This window comes from Lampris incognitus, chromosome 9 (genome assembly GCF_029633865.1).
Source record: "Lampris incognitus isolate fLamInc1 chromosome 9, fLamInc1.hap2, whole genome shotgun sequence".
NCBI lineage: Eukaryota > Metazoa > Chordata > Actinopteri > Lampriformes > Lampridae > Lampris > Lampris incognitus.
In genome coordinates this window covers 1656910-1670976 of record NC_079219.1, presented here as the reverse complement: position 1 = coordinate 1670976, position 14067 = coordinate 1656910, and the positions used below count along the sequence as shown (strand labels likewise).

At 41.5% G+C, this 14067-nt stretch overlaps 1 protein-coding gene across 2 annotated transcripts in view; it reads right to left on the bottom strand.

The window, feature by feature from the left end:
* Positions 1-4298: 4298 nt before the first annotated feature.
* The window catches only part of LOC130117986 (transmembrane protein 176B-like), a 34029-nt gene continuing 24260 nt past the window's right edge, over positions 4299-14067 (bottom strand). Inside the window, exons 6-7 of one of the 2 annotated variants that reach the window (XM_056286275.1) lie at positions 10839-10961; positions 4299-4791 (exon numbers count right to left, since the gene is read on the bottom strand). In XM_056286275.1, the coding sequence (XP_056142250.1) occupies positions 4726-4791; positions 10839-10961 (189 nt within the window). In that variant the 3' untranslated portion in view covers positions 4299-4725. The remainder of the gene's footprint in view (positions 4792-10838; positions 10962-14067) is intronic. The other variant, XM_056286276.1, reaches the window with a different exon arrangement.

The window sequence follows — 14067 nt, the reverse complement described above, 5'->3', positions numbered from 1 at the left end:
CCACCGTCTCTACCCACAAGATAACATTCCATGCATATATGGACTCCATAAGATCCATAAAGATGGAGCCCCCCCCAGGCCCATCGTCAGCAGCATAAACTCGGTCACGTACAAAATTGCCAAACATATAGCCAACATCTTGACCCCTTTAGTGGGCGAAACACCTCACCATATCCAAAACTCCATTGACTTCGTGGACAAGGTCCAAGGCGTAAAACTGGAACCTAATGAAACCATGGTATCCTACGACGTGACCTCGCTATTCACCTGCATCCCAACCATGGAGGCTTTGGAAACTGTGAGGCAACGTTTGCCACGGAACGAAACCCTCCACGATAGGATCAACCTCAGCCCAGACCAGATTTGCCAACTACTGGACCTTTGCCTGAACACTACATATTTCCAATTCAGGGGCCAGTTTTACAGACAGAAACACGCCTGTGCAATGGGCTCACCAGTATCGCCCATTGTGGCCAACTTATATATGGAAGAAGTAGAACACAGGGCCCTGAACTCCTTCAGAGGAACACCTCCGAGCCACTGGTTCAGATATGTGGACGACACATGGGTCAAAATCCAAACACAAGAGGTGCAAGCGTTTACCAAACACATCAACTCAGTGGACAAGAACATTAAGGTCACAAGGGAAGACGTAAAGAACAATAGTTTGCCCTTCTTGGACTGTGACGTCCACATTGGGGAAGACAGGAGCCTCCACATTGAGGTTTACAGGAAACCTACACACACAGACCAATATCTACTTTTCGACTCACAGCACCCGCTGGAACACAAACTGAGCGTCATCAGAACTCTGCAACACAGAGCTGACAATGTGCCCAGCAGCACTCAGGCCCAACGAGAAGAACACAAACACCTGAGGGGAGCTTTAAAAACCTGCGGCTACCCCAGTTGGACCTTTGTGAAAACTGCAACACGTTCCAAAAAGACCAACCAGGTGAGCGAGGAGGAGAAAAGGAACAGAAGGAATAACATAGTCATCCCGTATGTTTCTGGGGTCTCCGAGAAACTCAGGCCCATGGGCCGCCCGCCGGAGATGCTCTGCTTCCTGTGTCCTGGTCGCCCTCTCGATCGGCCCCAGCCCTCGGGCCACTTGCCTGAGATCCCTGGTCCCATTCGTCCCCCCCCCCCCCTGGGCCCCTCTGTCCTTCCTGCTGGGTCCTGGGCTTTGGGACGTCTGGAATCCGTCCCTGGGAGGGGGGTACTGACGCGATCACTGGCCAGAGGGTCAGCAGCCAACAGGTGTGACATCTCCCTGTCGGCCAGTAAGAGTGGCACCTGCCCTTGATTGGCCTGTGATGAGGTGCACCTGTGCTGGGGACTATTTGACCAGGTGATTTGCACTTTCCTCGTCGAGTCTTGGAAAAGCTTAGCGTCGGTCTGCAGGTGCCCGTGTCTCCTGAACCATCGCCTGCCTCCTCTGTGTGAGACTAAGAACCTCGTAGAAGATATTACACACCCTGGACTAAGAACCTCGTAGAAGATATTACACACCCTGGACTAAGAACCTCGTAGAAGATATTACACACCCTGGACTAAGAACCTCGTAGAAGATATTACACACCCTGGACTAAGAACCTCGTAGAAGATATTACACACCCTGGACTAAGAACCTCGTAGAAGATACTACACACCCTGGACTAAGAACCCTCGTAGAAGATACTACACACTCTGGACTAAGAACCTCGTAGAAGATATTACACACCCTGGACTAAGAACCTCGTAGAAGATATTACACACCCTGGACTAAGAACCTCGTAGAAGATATTACACACCCTGGACTAAGAACCTCGTAGAAGATATTACACACCCTGGACTAAGAACCTCGTAGAAGATATTACACACCCTGGACTAAGAACCTCGTAGAAGATATTGCACACCCTGGACTAAGAACCTCGTAGAAGATATTACACACCCTGGACTAAGAACCTCATTAAAGATATTACACACCCTGGACTAAGAACCTCGTAGAAGATATTACACACCCTGGACTAAGAACCTCATAAAAGATATTGCACACCCTGGACTAAGAACCTCGTAGAAGATATTACACACCCTGGACTAAGAACCTCGTAGAAGATATTGCACACCCTGGACTAAGAACTTCATAGAAGATATTACACACCCTGGACTAAGAACCTCGTAGAAGATATTGCACACCCTGAACTAAGAACCTCGTAGAAGATATTACACACCCTGGACTAAGAACCTCATAAAAGATATTACACACCCTGGACTAAGAACCTCGTAGAAGATATTGCACACCCTGGACTAAGAACCTCATAAAAGCTATTGCACACCCTGGACTAAGAACCTCATAAAAGATATTACACACCCTGGACTAAGAACCTCATAAAAGATATTACACACCCTGGACTAAGAACCTCATAAAAGATATTGCACACCCTGGACTAAGAACCTCATAAAAGATAATGCACACCCTGGACTAAGAACCTCGTAGAAGATATTACACACCCTGGACACCATCTGTTTCTGTCCCTCATGTCAAGTAGGCCCTTCAGATCCATCCGCACAGACAGACTGAAAAACAGCTTCTTTCCAAAAGCTGTGGCAGTAATGAACTCAGACATCTCCTCAGTCCCACGAGACTGATGTGCTGCCACCATCGGGCACGTGCAATATTTGCATATATTTACTCACGTCACTTCAAGCCACTTCATATCTGTCCACTGCACCGTTACTGCATTTTTGCTGATGATGTTTTTGCACCTCCTAAGTGTATTTTATCATGAACTGTATTGCATTTTATACCTTATACTGCTCATATTTTACACTTGTATTGTTTAGACTCTGTGCTTTTATTGCTGATATTTTATATTTCTTATCTCTTATGTATGCACCATTTTGAGGTTCGGCACAGCTGCAATGTCGTTGTGCTTGGCACAGTGACAGTAAAGTTGTTGAATCTTCTCAGCCAGGGCCTGTTTAATGTGGGGTTTCTCCCCTTCCCCGGCTGCTGTGTCGGTGGGGACGTTGTCAGCTCGGTGGTCCAGCGTCCTGATGACTCCTACTTTGTGCTCCAGTGGATGATGAGAGGCAGACCTGAAGTACTGATCAGTATGTGTCGGTGCAGAAGTCCTGAAAAGGGAGCATTGGTATTACAGACACACGGACACAAGCTTTCCTCTGGTCACGTCTGTAATGACTGAGGGGAGGAAGCGAGATGCCCCTTAACGTAGCTCGACAGCGCTACACGCTCCCTGCTGGAGCCCTCTGCTAACTACAACTAGTCAGTACTGCTGGTGTTAGGGTGACATCGTCAACACAAAACACATGGAAACACGGGAATTACTATGCTCAAACTGCTGCAGCTGAGATTGCTTTTTTTGCGTTTTGCTGTTGCTTCAACATGGCAAACGTTTTGTCTGTTGCGGATTTTGGCGTAGCGTCTGCCTCCCGGTGACTAGGCTGAATAGGCTGCAGACCCATCTGATATGCTGATATGTCTTCTTAGAAAGTCAGTCACTCAAAATATGATGTCAGATTGTGAATCTCTTCTTGTTTACCCACACCAATAGACGCAGCTCTTGCCTCTTGGAGAATCTTCCTTTGTTTCTCGCTCATATCTTCTCTACCTGATGAAGACCAACCAGGGCACAGAAACAAATGTATTTTGGCACTTAGTGTTACAGGTTCTTTGGTTCAGTGAATTTTCACTTACCTCAGCATCTGAGGGAATTTGCATGAAACTGTGAGTACTATCAGCCAGCTACCCCATTCAGTCTTTTCTCTTCCTCTTCTTTCGGCTTGTTTTCCAGGGGCCGCCACAGTGGATTTGATAGTTTCCATCGGTACCCTGTGAGGGCACAGCATCGATGGCAGTCTCTGTAAACCCGGGCCTAGACCGATCCGGTATGGTCTTGAGAATCCACATAATAATTTGGCAAAATTTTACATCGGATGCCCTTCCTGACACAACCACTAACCCCGTGGACAGGGCCACAGGTGAAGCACTCGATGCCCTCCCAGTATTCATGGACTTGCCTCCGTGCCTGTCGCCATTTTTTGTTGTTGTTGCATTTTTTTAACAAGTCTTTATTATGGATGGGATAGAGAAAGAGAGACAGGCAATAGGACAAAGAGAGAAGGGGCTGATATGCAGCAAATGTTCTGAGCCTGAATTAAAGCCAGGACACTGTGACAAGGCCTGTGCCCTATACCAGTTGAACTATCAGGGCAGCAGCCCAGCTACAGGAGTCTGTTAAAGGGACGCTAGCTCATCAACAGGAAAGCACAGAAAAAGCATATGTGCAATGGCATTAGATTGCATGCCTTTATTTCCAAAGGAGAAGATACTGGTATAATATTTTATTTGCTGAAAGAAGGCAAAGTAAAAACAGCCTCATCTGTCAATCTCACACTATTAAGAGATGACACGCTTTCCCCAGCAAAGCAGTCGGCTGGAATACATACTGACTGTACAGCCTGACTAGAAACACAGCACAGAGCTTGGTAACCAAAGGCACAGTGTTATAACAGCAAAGCCATTACAATGCAGAGTACTGAAGATGGGCGAACACTGCTGGTTGGTGCATCGTTTCGTACCGAGCACGCCGCAGTACCGTACTAAGTGCACACATTTTCATCATAAGCAAACCCGGTGGGGCATGAACCCCTGACACCTGCGGTGGAGGAATGACGACGGAGGACTGCAGGAGTGGTTTGTACCGTGAGCAGAGCGTTCGTTTAAACGATGGGGTTGGCGGTGACCTCCTCCAGCAGGGGTTGGCAGTACTCTGCATCTTGGATGTGCTAAGAAATAAAAATACACAGAATGAGGAAGAGAACACTTTCCCTTTAAGCAACGCTTGTTTGACTGTAAGAAAGACGGGTGTGTGTGGGCTGAGACGACTCAGTATGAACCTCCACTGAGCTTCTGTATCTTGCAACCATGTAATCATGAACATTTCAAACTGAACTGAATCAACTGAAAAAACTATTTAGAAATTGTGTGATAAAAAGTTACAGAATTAGGAGAAACATGCTCAAATTCAGTGAGTCGTTTCATTTCAGTTCTCTGGTTGCACAAACGTTAAGTCCAACAAACATGTTTTGAAAAAGTCTTGCAACTTCAGCAGATCCTATCCTAAACTGGGAAGAAAGGTAAAGGGATCCATGCAGCTCAAGTCAAGAGTCCGTCTTTCTACATCGACTAGAAAGTTCAATATTGCACAAATTATGTGAAGATGAGAGTATTTTCAGTATAGTCACGGATGTCTTCTGTATCACAGGCTGAACAGAACGAACCACCACAGCCAAGACACGTGACATGTGTTCAACATAGCCCCCCTGGGAATCCACGGAGGCCGAGAGGAGCAGAGGCTGAGAGGAGCAGAGGCTGAGAGGAGCAGAGGCTGAGAGGAGCAGAGGCCGAGAGGAGCAGAGGCTGAGAGGAGCAGAGGCTGAGAGGAGCAGAGGCTGAGAGGAGCAGAGGCTGAGAGGAGCAGAGGCTGAGAGGAGCAGAGGCTGAGGCTCAGGAAGCTGGGCCACTAAAAACCAACTCTCGGTAGCAGGGCTCTCATAAGGAACAACTATGGGGAGCAGCTGCCGCAAGGCTGTAACACTATGTACTATAAAACTACGTACTGTAACACTATGTACTATAAAACTACGTACTGTAACACTATGTACTATAAAACCACGTACTGTAACACTATGTACTATAAAACTACGTACTGTAACACTATGTACTATAAAACCACGTACTGTAACACTATGTACTATAAAACTACATACTGTAACACTATGTACTATAAAACTACATACTGTAACACTATGTACTATAAAACTACGTACTGTAACACTATGTACTATAAAACTACGTACTGTAACACTATGTACTATAAAACTACGTACTGTAACACTATGTACTATAAAACTACATACTGTAACACTATGTACTATAAAACTACGTACTGTAACACTATGTACTATAAAACTACGTACTGTAACACTATGTACTATAAAACCACGTACTGTAACACTATGTACTATAAAACTACGTACTGTAACACTATGTACTATAAAACTACATACTGTAACACTATGTACTATAAAACTACGTACTGTAAGACTATGTACTATAAAACTACATACTGTAACACTATGTACTATAAAACTACGTACTGTAACACTATGTACTATAAAACTACATACTGTAACACTATGTACTATAAAACTACGTACTGTAACACTATGTACTATAAAACTACATACTGTAACACTATGTACTATAAAACTACGTACTGTAACACTATGTACTATAAAACTACATACTGTAACACTATGTACTATAAAACCACGTACTGTAACACTATGTACTATAAAACTACATACTGTAACACTATGTACTATAAAACTACATACTGTAACACTATGTACTATAAAACTACGTACTGTAACACTATGTACTATAAAACTACGTACTGTAACACTATGTACTATAAAACTACGTACTGTAACACTATGTACTATAAAACTACATACTGTAACACTATGTACTATAAAACTACGTACTGTAACACTATGTACTATAAAACTACGTACTGTAACACTATGTACTATAAAACCACGTACTGTAACACTATGTACTATAAAACTACGTACTGTAACACTATGTACTATAAAACTACATACTGTAACACTATGTACTATAAAACTACGTACTGTAAGACTATGTACTATAAAACTACATACTGTAACACTATGTACTATAAAACTACGTACTGTAACACTATGTACTATAAAACTACATACTGTAACACTATGTACTATAAAACTACGTACTGTAACACTATGTACTATAAAACTACATACTGTAACACTATGTACTATAAAACTACGTACTGTAACACTATGTACTATAAAACTACATACTGTAACACTATGTACTATAAAACTACGTACTGTAACACTATGTACTATAAAACTACGTACTGTAACACTATGTACTATAAAACTACGTACTGTAACACTATGTACTATAAAACTACGTACTGTAACACTATGTGCTATAAAACTACATACTGTAACACTATGTACTATAAAACTACGTACTGTAACACTATGTACTATAAAACTACGTACTGTAACACTATGTACTATAAAACTACGTACTGTAACACTATGTACTATAAAACTACATACTGTAACACTATGTACTATAAAACTACGTACTGTAACACTATGTACTATAAAACCACGTACTGTAACACTATGTACTATAAAACCACGTACTGTAACACTATGTACTATAAAACTACATACTGTAACACTATGTACTATAAAACTACATACTGTAACACTATGTGCTATAAAACTACGTACTGTAACACTATGTACTATAAAACTACATACTGTAAAACTATGTACTATAAAAGTACGTACTGTAACACTATGTACTATAAAACTACGTACTGTAACACTGTGTACTATAAAACTACGTACTGTAACACTATGTACTATAAAACTACATACTGTAACACTATGTACCATAAAACTACGTACTGTAACACTATGTACTATAAAACTACGTACTGTAACACTATGTACTATAAAACTACGTACTGTAACACTATGTACTATAAAACTACGTACTGTAACACTATGTACTATAAAACTACATACTGTAACACTATGTACTATAAAACTACATACTGTAACACTATGTACTATAAAACTACGTACTGTAACACTATGTACTATAAAACTACGTACTGTAACACTATAAAACTACGTACTGTAACACTATGTACTGTAAGACTATGTACTATAAAACTACGTACTGTAAGACTATAAAACTACGTACTGTAACACTATGTACTGTAACACTATGTACTATAAAACTACGTACTGTAACACTATGTACTATAAAACTACGTACTGTAACACTATGTACTATAAAACTACATACTGTAACACTATGTACTGTAAGACTATGTACTATAAAACTACATACTGTAACACTATGTACTATAAAACTACGTACTGTAAGGCTATAAAACTACATACTGTGACACTATGTACTATAAAACTACGTACTGTAACACTATGTACTATAAAACTACGTACTGTAACACTATGTACTATAAAACTACGTACTGTAACACTATGTACTATAAAACTACGTACTGTAACACTATGTACTATAAAACTACATACTGTAACACTATGCACTATAAAACTACGTACTGTAACACTATGTACTATAAAACTACATACTGTAACACTATGCACTATAAAACTACGTACTGTAACACTATGTACTATAAAACTACGTACTGTAACACTATGTACTATAAAACTACATACTGTAACACTATGCACTATAAAACTACGTACTGTAACACTATGTACTATAAAACTACATACTGTAACACTATGTACTATAAAACTACGTACTGTAACACTATGTACTATAAAACTACGTACTGTAACACTATGTACTACAAAACTACGTACTGTAACACTATGTACTATAAAACTACATACTGTAACACTATGTACTATAAAACTACATACTGTAACACTATGTACTATAAAACTACGTACTGTAACACTATGTACTATAAAACTACGTACTGTAACACTATGTACTATAAAACCACGTACTGTAACACTATGTACTATAAAACTACATACTGTAACACTATGTACTATAAAACTACGTACTGTAACACTATGTACTATAAAACTACGTACTGTAACACTATGTACTATAAAACTACGTACTGTAACACTATGTACTATAAAACTACATACTGTAACACTATGTACTATAAAACTACGTACTGTAACACTATGTACTATAAAACTACATACTGTAAAACTATGTACTATAAAAGTACGTACTGTAACACTATGTACTATAAAACTACGTACTGTAACACTGTGTACTATAAAACTACGTACTGTAACACTATGTACTATAAAACTACATACTGTAACACTATGTACCATAAAACTACGTACTGTAACACTATGTACTATAAAACTACGTACTGTAACACTATGTACTATAAAACTACGTATTGTAACACTATGTACTATAAAACTACGTACTGTAACACTATAAAACTACGTACTGTAACACTATGTACTGTAAGACTATGTACTATAAAACTACGTACTGTAAGACTATAAAACTACGTACTGTAACACTATGTACTGTAACACTATGTACTATAAAACTACGTACTGTAACACTATGTACTATAAAACTATGTACTGTAACACTATGTACTATAAAACTACATACTGTAACACTATGTACTGTAAGACTATGTACTATAAAACTACATACTGTAACACTATGTACTATAAAACTACGTACTGTAAGGCTATAAAACTACATACTGTGACACTATGTACTATAAAACTACGTACTGTAACACTATGTACTATAAAACTACATACTGTAAGACTATAAAACTACATACTGTAACACTATGTACTATAAAACTACGTACTGTAAGGCTATAAAACTACATACTGTGACACTATGTACTATAAAACTACGTACTGTAAGACTATGAACAGTAAGCTGTATGTACTGTAGGACTATGAACAGTAAGCTGTATGTACTGTAAGACTATGAGCAGTAAACTGTATGTACTGTAGGACTATGAACAGTAAGCTGTATGTACTGTAAGACTATGAACAGTAAACTGTATGTACTGTAGGACTATGAACAGTAAGCTGTATGTACTGTAAGACTGTGAACAGTATGCTGTATGTACTGTAGGACTATGAACAGTAAGCTGTATGTACTGTAGGACTATGAACAGTAAGCTGTATGTACTGTAAGACTATGAACAGTATGCTGTATGTACTGTAGGACTATGAACAGTAAGCTGTATGTACTGTAGTACTATGAACAGTAAACTGTATGTGCTGTAGGACTATGAACAGTAAGCTGTATGTACTGTAGGACTATGAACAGTAAACTGTATGTACTGTAGGACTATGAACAGTAAGCTGCATGTACTGTAGGACTATGAACAGTAAACTGTATGTACTGTAGGACTATGAACAGTAAGCTGTATGTACTGTAGGACTATGAACAGTAAGCTGTATGTACTGTAGGACTATGAACAGTAAACTGTATGTACTGTAGGTCTATGAACAGTAAGCTGTATGTACTGTAGGACTATGAACAGTAAGCTGTATGTACTGTAGGACTATGAACAGTAAACTGTATGTACTGTAGGACTATGAACAGTAAGCTGTATGTACTGTAGGACTATGAACAGTAAGCTGTATGTACTGTAGGACTATGAACAGTAAGCTGTATGTACTGTAGGACTATGAACAGTAAACTGTATGTACTGTAGGACTATGAACAGTAAGCTGTATGTACTGTAGGACTATGAACAGTAAACTGTATGTACTGTAGGTCTATGAACAGTAAGCTGTATGTACTGTAGGACTATGAACAGTAAGCTGTATGTACTGTAGGACTATGAACAGTAAACTGTATGTACTGTAGGACTATGAACAGTAAGCTGTATGTACTGTAGGACTATGAACAGTAAACTGTATGTACTGTAGGACTATGAACAGTAAGCTGTATGTACTGTAGGACTATGAACAGTAAAAGCATGTGATGTAAAACCCTCAACATTGTGTGTAGGTCTCTGGAAGTACGTCTGAAACAAATCCATGTTGTGGTCCTTCTTGTTAGTAAGTTGGAGTCGTAGTACAACGGTCAGGTCATAAAGATATTCGGACGCTAGTAGCCTTGTGGTTAAACTACAAACCACCGCCCAGAGGCTTGGAACAGAATAAAGAAAGACCAGCACCTGCTTTTCTTTCTGTGCACTCTTTCCTAGTGTCTTGCAGCCCAGGACCAGCGAGCTGATATGGATGCAGAGCTGAAGGACTGCCATGATGATCAGCAACATGTTGATGCTCTTCAACAGCACCTGGCGGGAGAGACACACCAGCCATCTGCTCAGTCTTACCACCACACTTCATGGCACTTCTTACACACTTTCATTCAACTTAAACAGGCAGAGTGAGTCATTCCACTCGAGCAGCCCTGGTTCAGAGTCCTAGCTCAGAATCCTAGTTCAGAATCCTAGTTCAGAATCCTAGTTCAGAATCCTAATTCTCAGAATCCTAGTTCAGAATCCTAATTCTCAGAATCCTAGCTCAGAATCCTAATTCTCAGAATCCTAGTTCAGAATCCTAATTCTCAGAATCCTAGCTCAGAATCCTAATTCTCAGAATCCTAGCTCAGAGAGCTGAATACCAGCAGCACATGAGCGCAAACACGACGCACAATTTCAAATAGAAGAGGGAGCGAAGACACAGCATACTTGTAAATGTCTACTGTTTTTGGTCGTCCTCATATCTGCTGATGATCAGTTTACTGCATAGCTGGCTGAGGACTGTGTGCGAGTCAAGTATTTGGTGGACATCAAAAAACGACAAACAGCTCATTCAAAAACAAACGAGTCATTCACGTTGTTTCGAAACCAATTCACTCAGTCATTATGCCTGAGGAGAGTGTAGATATTACTCATAATGCCTACAGAACCCCGGCAAACACGTTCGTATTCTTTCAGGGACATTATGATTTAATCTGACATCTTGTTGAAGAGGATTTATAGGTTTCATTTAATGTATTGCTATTGTTATCAATTCAAATCAATTTTATTTCTATAGCCCAATACCACAAATTACAAATGTGCCTCAGTGGGCTTAACAGCAACACAACATCCTGTCCTTAGACCCTCTCATCGGATAAGGAACAACTCCCTAAAAAAACCCAAAAACAAACCCTTTAACAGGGAGAAAAAATAGGAAGAATCATTATCATTATTATTTTATATATCATCATTAATGAAGGAATTTAATGTATTGCAAAAAAAGAAAAGCAAAGAGATGCCCCCGACGAGCCCCCAATTGTTACATTCCCCGTTTAGTGTCCAGGGGAAGTAAGGAAGTGAGGGCAAGTAGCAAAGACAGCGAAAGTGTCCCGGGGGAATAAGAAAGGTGGGAGGCGGAACCAGGTGTAAAAATAAACAGATTTATTAACAAAAACTAACCCTAGGTCAATATATACACAACAAAGGCAACTAAAAACGCTGGCCCGATACTTCTGGTACCGGATGAGAGAGGATGTCGCTCTGTGGTGTGGCACCTGTACCAGCTGCGCATTCAAGCCTGGCCCCATAAGACACCACAAGCCCCCATGGGCACCGTTCGAGTAGGAGCCCCCATGGAGCGCATCGCCTTGGACATCATGGGGCCACTGAATGAAACAGAGTGCAACAACTGCTATGTGCTCGTAATACAAGATTATTTCACAGAATGGGTGGAAGCCTTCCCCCTACCCAACACGCAGGCCGTAACTGGAGCCGAAGTGCTGGCCTCCGAGTGGGTGTGCCGTTACGGAGTGCCACGGACGCTGCACAGCGATCGAGGCCGAAATTTTGAATCTGAAGTGTTCCAAAAAATGTGCACACCGTTCAGTATTGAGAAAACGCACACCACACCCTTTCCACCTCAGTCCGATGGCCAGGTTGAGAGGTTCAATGCCACACTGCAAAAGATTCTGGCCACAACAGCCGAGCGATGCCAGTGGGACTGGGATCTTATGATCCCCTATGCTGTGATGGCCTACAGGGCGACAAAACAGTACGACTGGGTTCGCTCCCAACTTCATGATGTTTGGCCGAGAAGTGAGTGAGCCAGTGGACCTGGTAGCTGGTTTACCTCCCGAGGCTGACACAGCCCCTTCAGCCTGAGTATGTCCAACACACTCGGGAACGCCTGGAGCTGGTGTATCAAATCGCCAGGGACGCTCTCGGTAAGTCTGTAAGACGTGCAAAGAGACAATATGACAAAAACTGTGCCGTACACAGTACCAGGTTGGTGATGCTGTGTGGTACCTAATCAAAGGCACACGGAGAGTCAAGAATAAGGTCCAAAAGTTCCTCCCGTCATACGAAGGACCATACTTCATCCTTGGACATTTGGATGATCTGGTGTGCCGCATCCAGAAAGGCCCAAAGACCAAGGTCAAAGTGGTTCACCACAACCAGCTGAAGCCCTACCACTGTTGTGACCCACTGGACAATGCCTTGGTCATGGAGCAGGCCCAGAGCTGGGCACCCGTGGAGGTGTCACCCCCAGTCTTGGACGTGGATCCCGCAGACCCTTCCCTGGGTCTATCCCAACTGTTCTCCGACGCTGACGCTGAGGAAACCTATGGCTGCACCTCATCAGATCCAGCAGTGGACATTCCAGAGGCTGCCGTTTCGCTCCCCTCCACCACCTCTCCTCCCCCGGATTCTGCTACTCCTGGGGACCCTCAGGATAGTGGGGGTGGCATAGCGGAGCAACATCCTCAGAGCCAGCGTTCTCAGAGACCAAGCTGCCAGCGAAGCTCACCGGCCAGGTATGGTGAGTGGGTGGATCAATGAGTTCAGAGTTCATGGACAGTTCCAGTTAAAGGACTGCTTTCAAGGTTTAAAGACAAGAAAGGGGTAGCGATGAGATCATTGTTCATGGAGAGGGCAAGAATATGCCCTGATCTCATCGGCAGTGATGGTAGTCTACCCGGAACTCCCTAGTTAAAAAAAGGGGTGAAAGAAAAGAAAAAAAGGTCAACGGTTCAGTATTATTTGCCACTGTCGATGCGAATTGTTTATGTTATGTGTTCATTAAAAAAAGAGAACTTGAGAGGTATTGGTTTAATTACCATATGTGCTGTGACCTAAAGCTGTATTTGTGATGTTTTCCTGTTAAGGGTAATATTTTGAGTCACACAGGGAGGTTTAGTTTTGAATGCTCCTCTTGGCCCATGTGAGAGCTCAGAGTAAGCCATAGCCTGTATAACGGGTGTTAGTAATACTTTCTCAGGGTTTATGTTCCACTGTAATATGTCACCGGAAAAACTGCTGCATAACTGCATCCGCACCGAGATGCTGCGCTTTTTGTTTTGCTACTGCCCCACTTGTCAAAGGACCTGAAGTGTAGTGGGTATACTTAATATTCTCAGGTGGACTGAATGCCTATGAA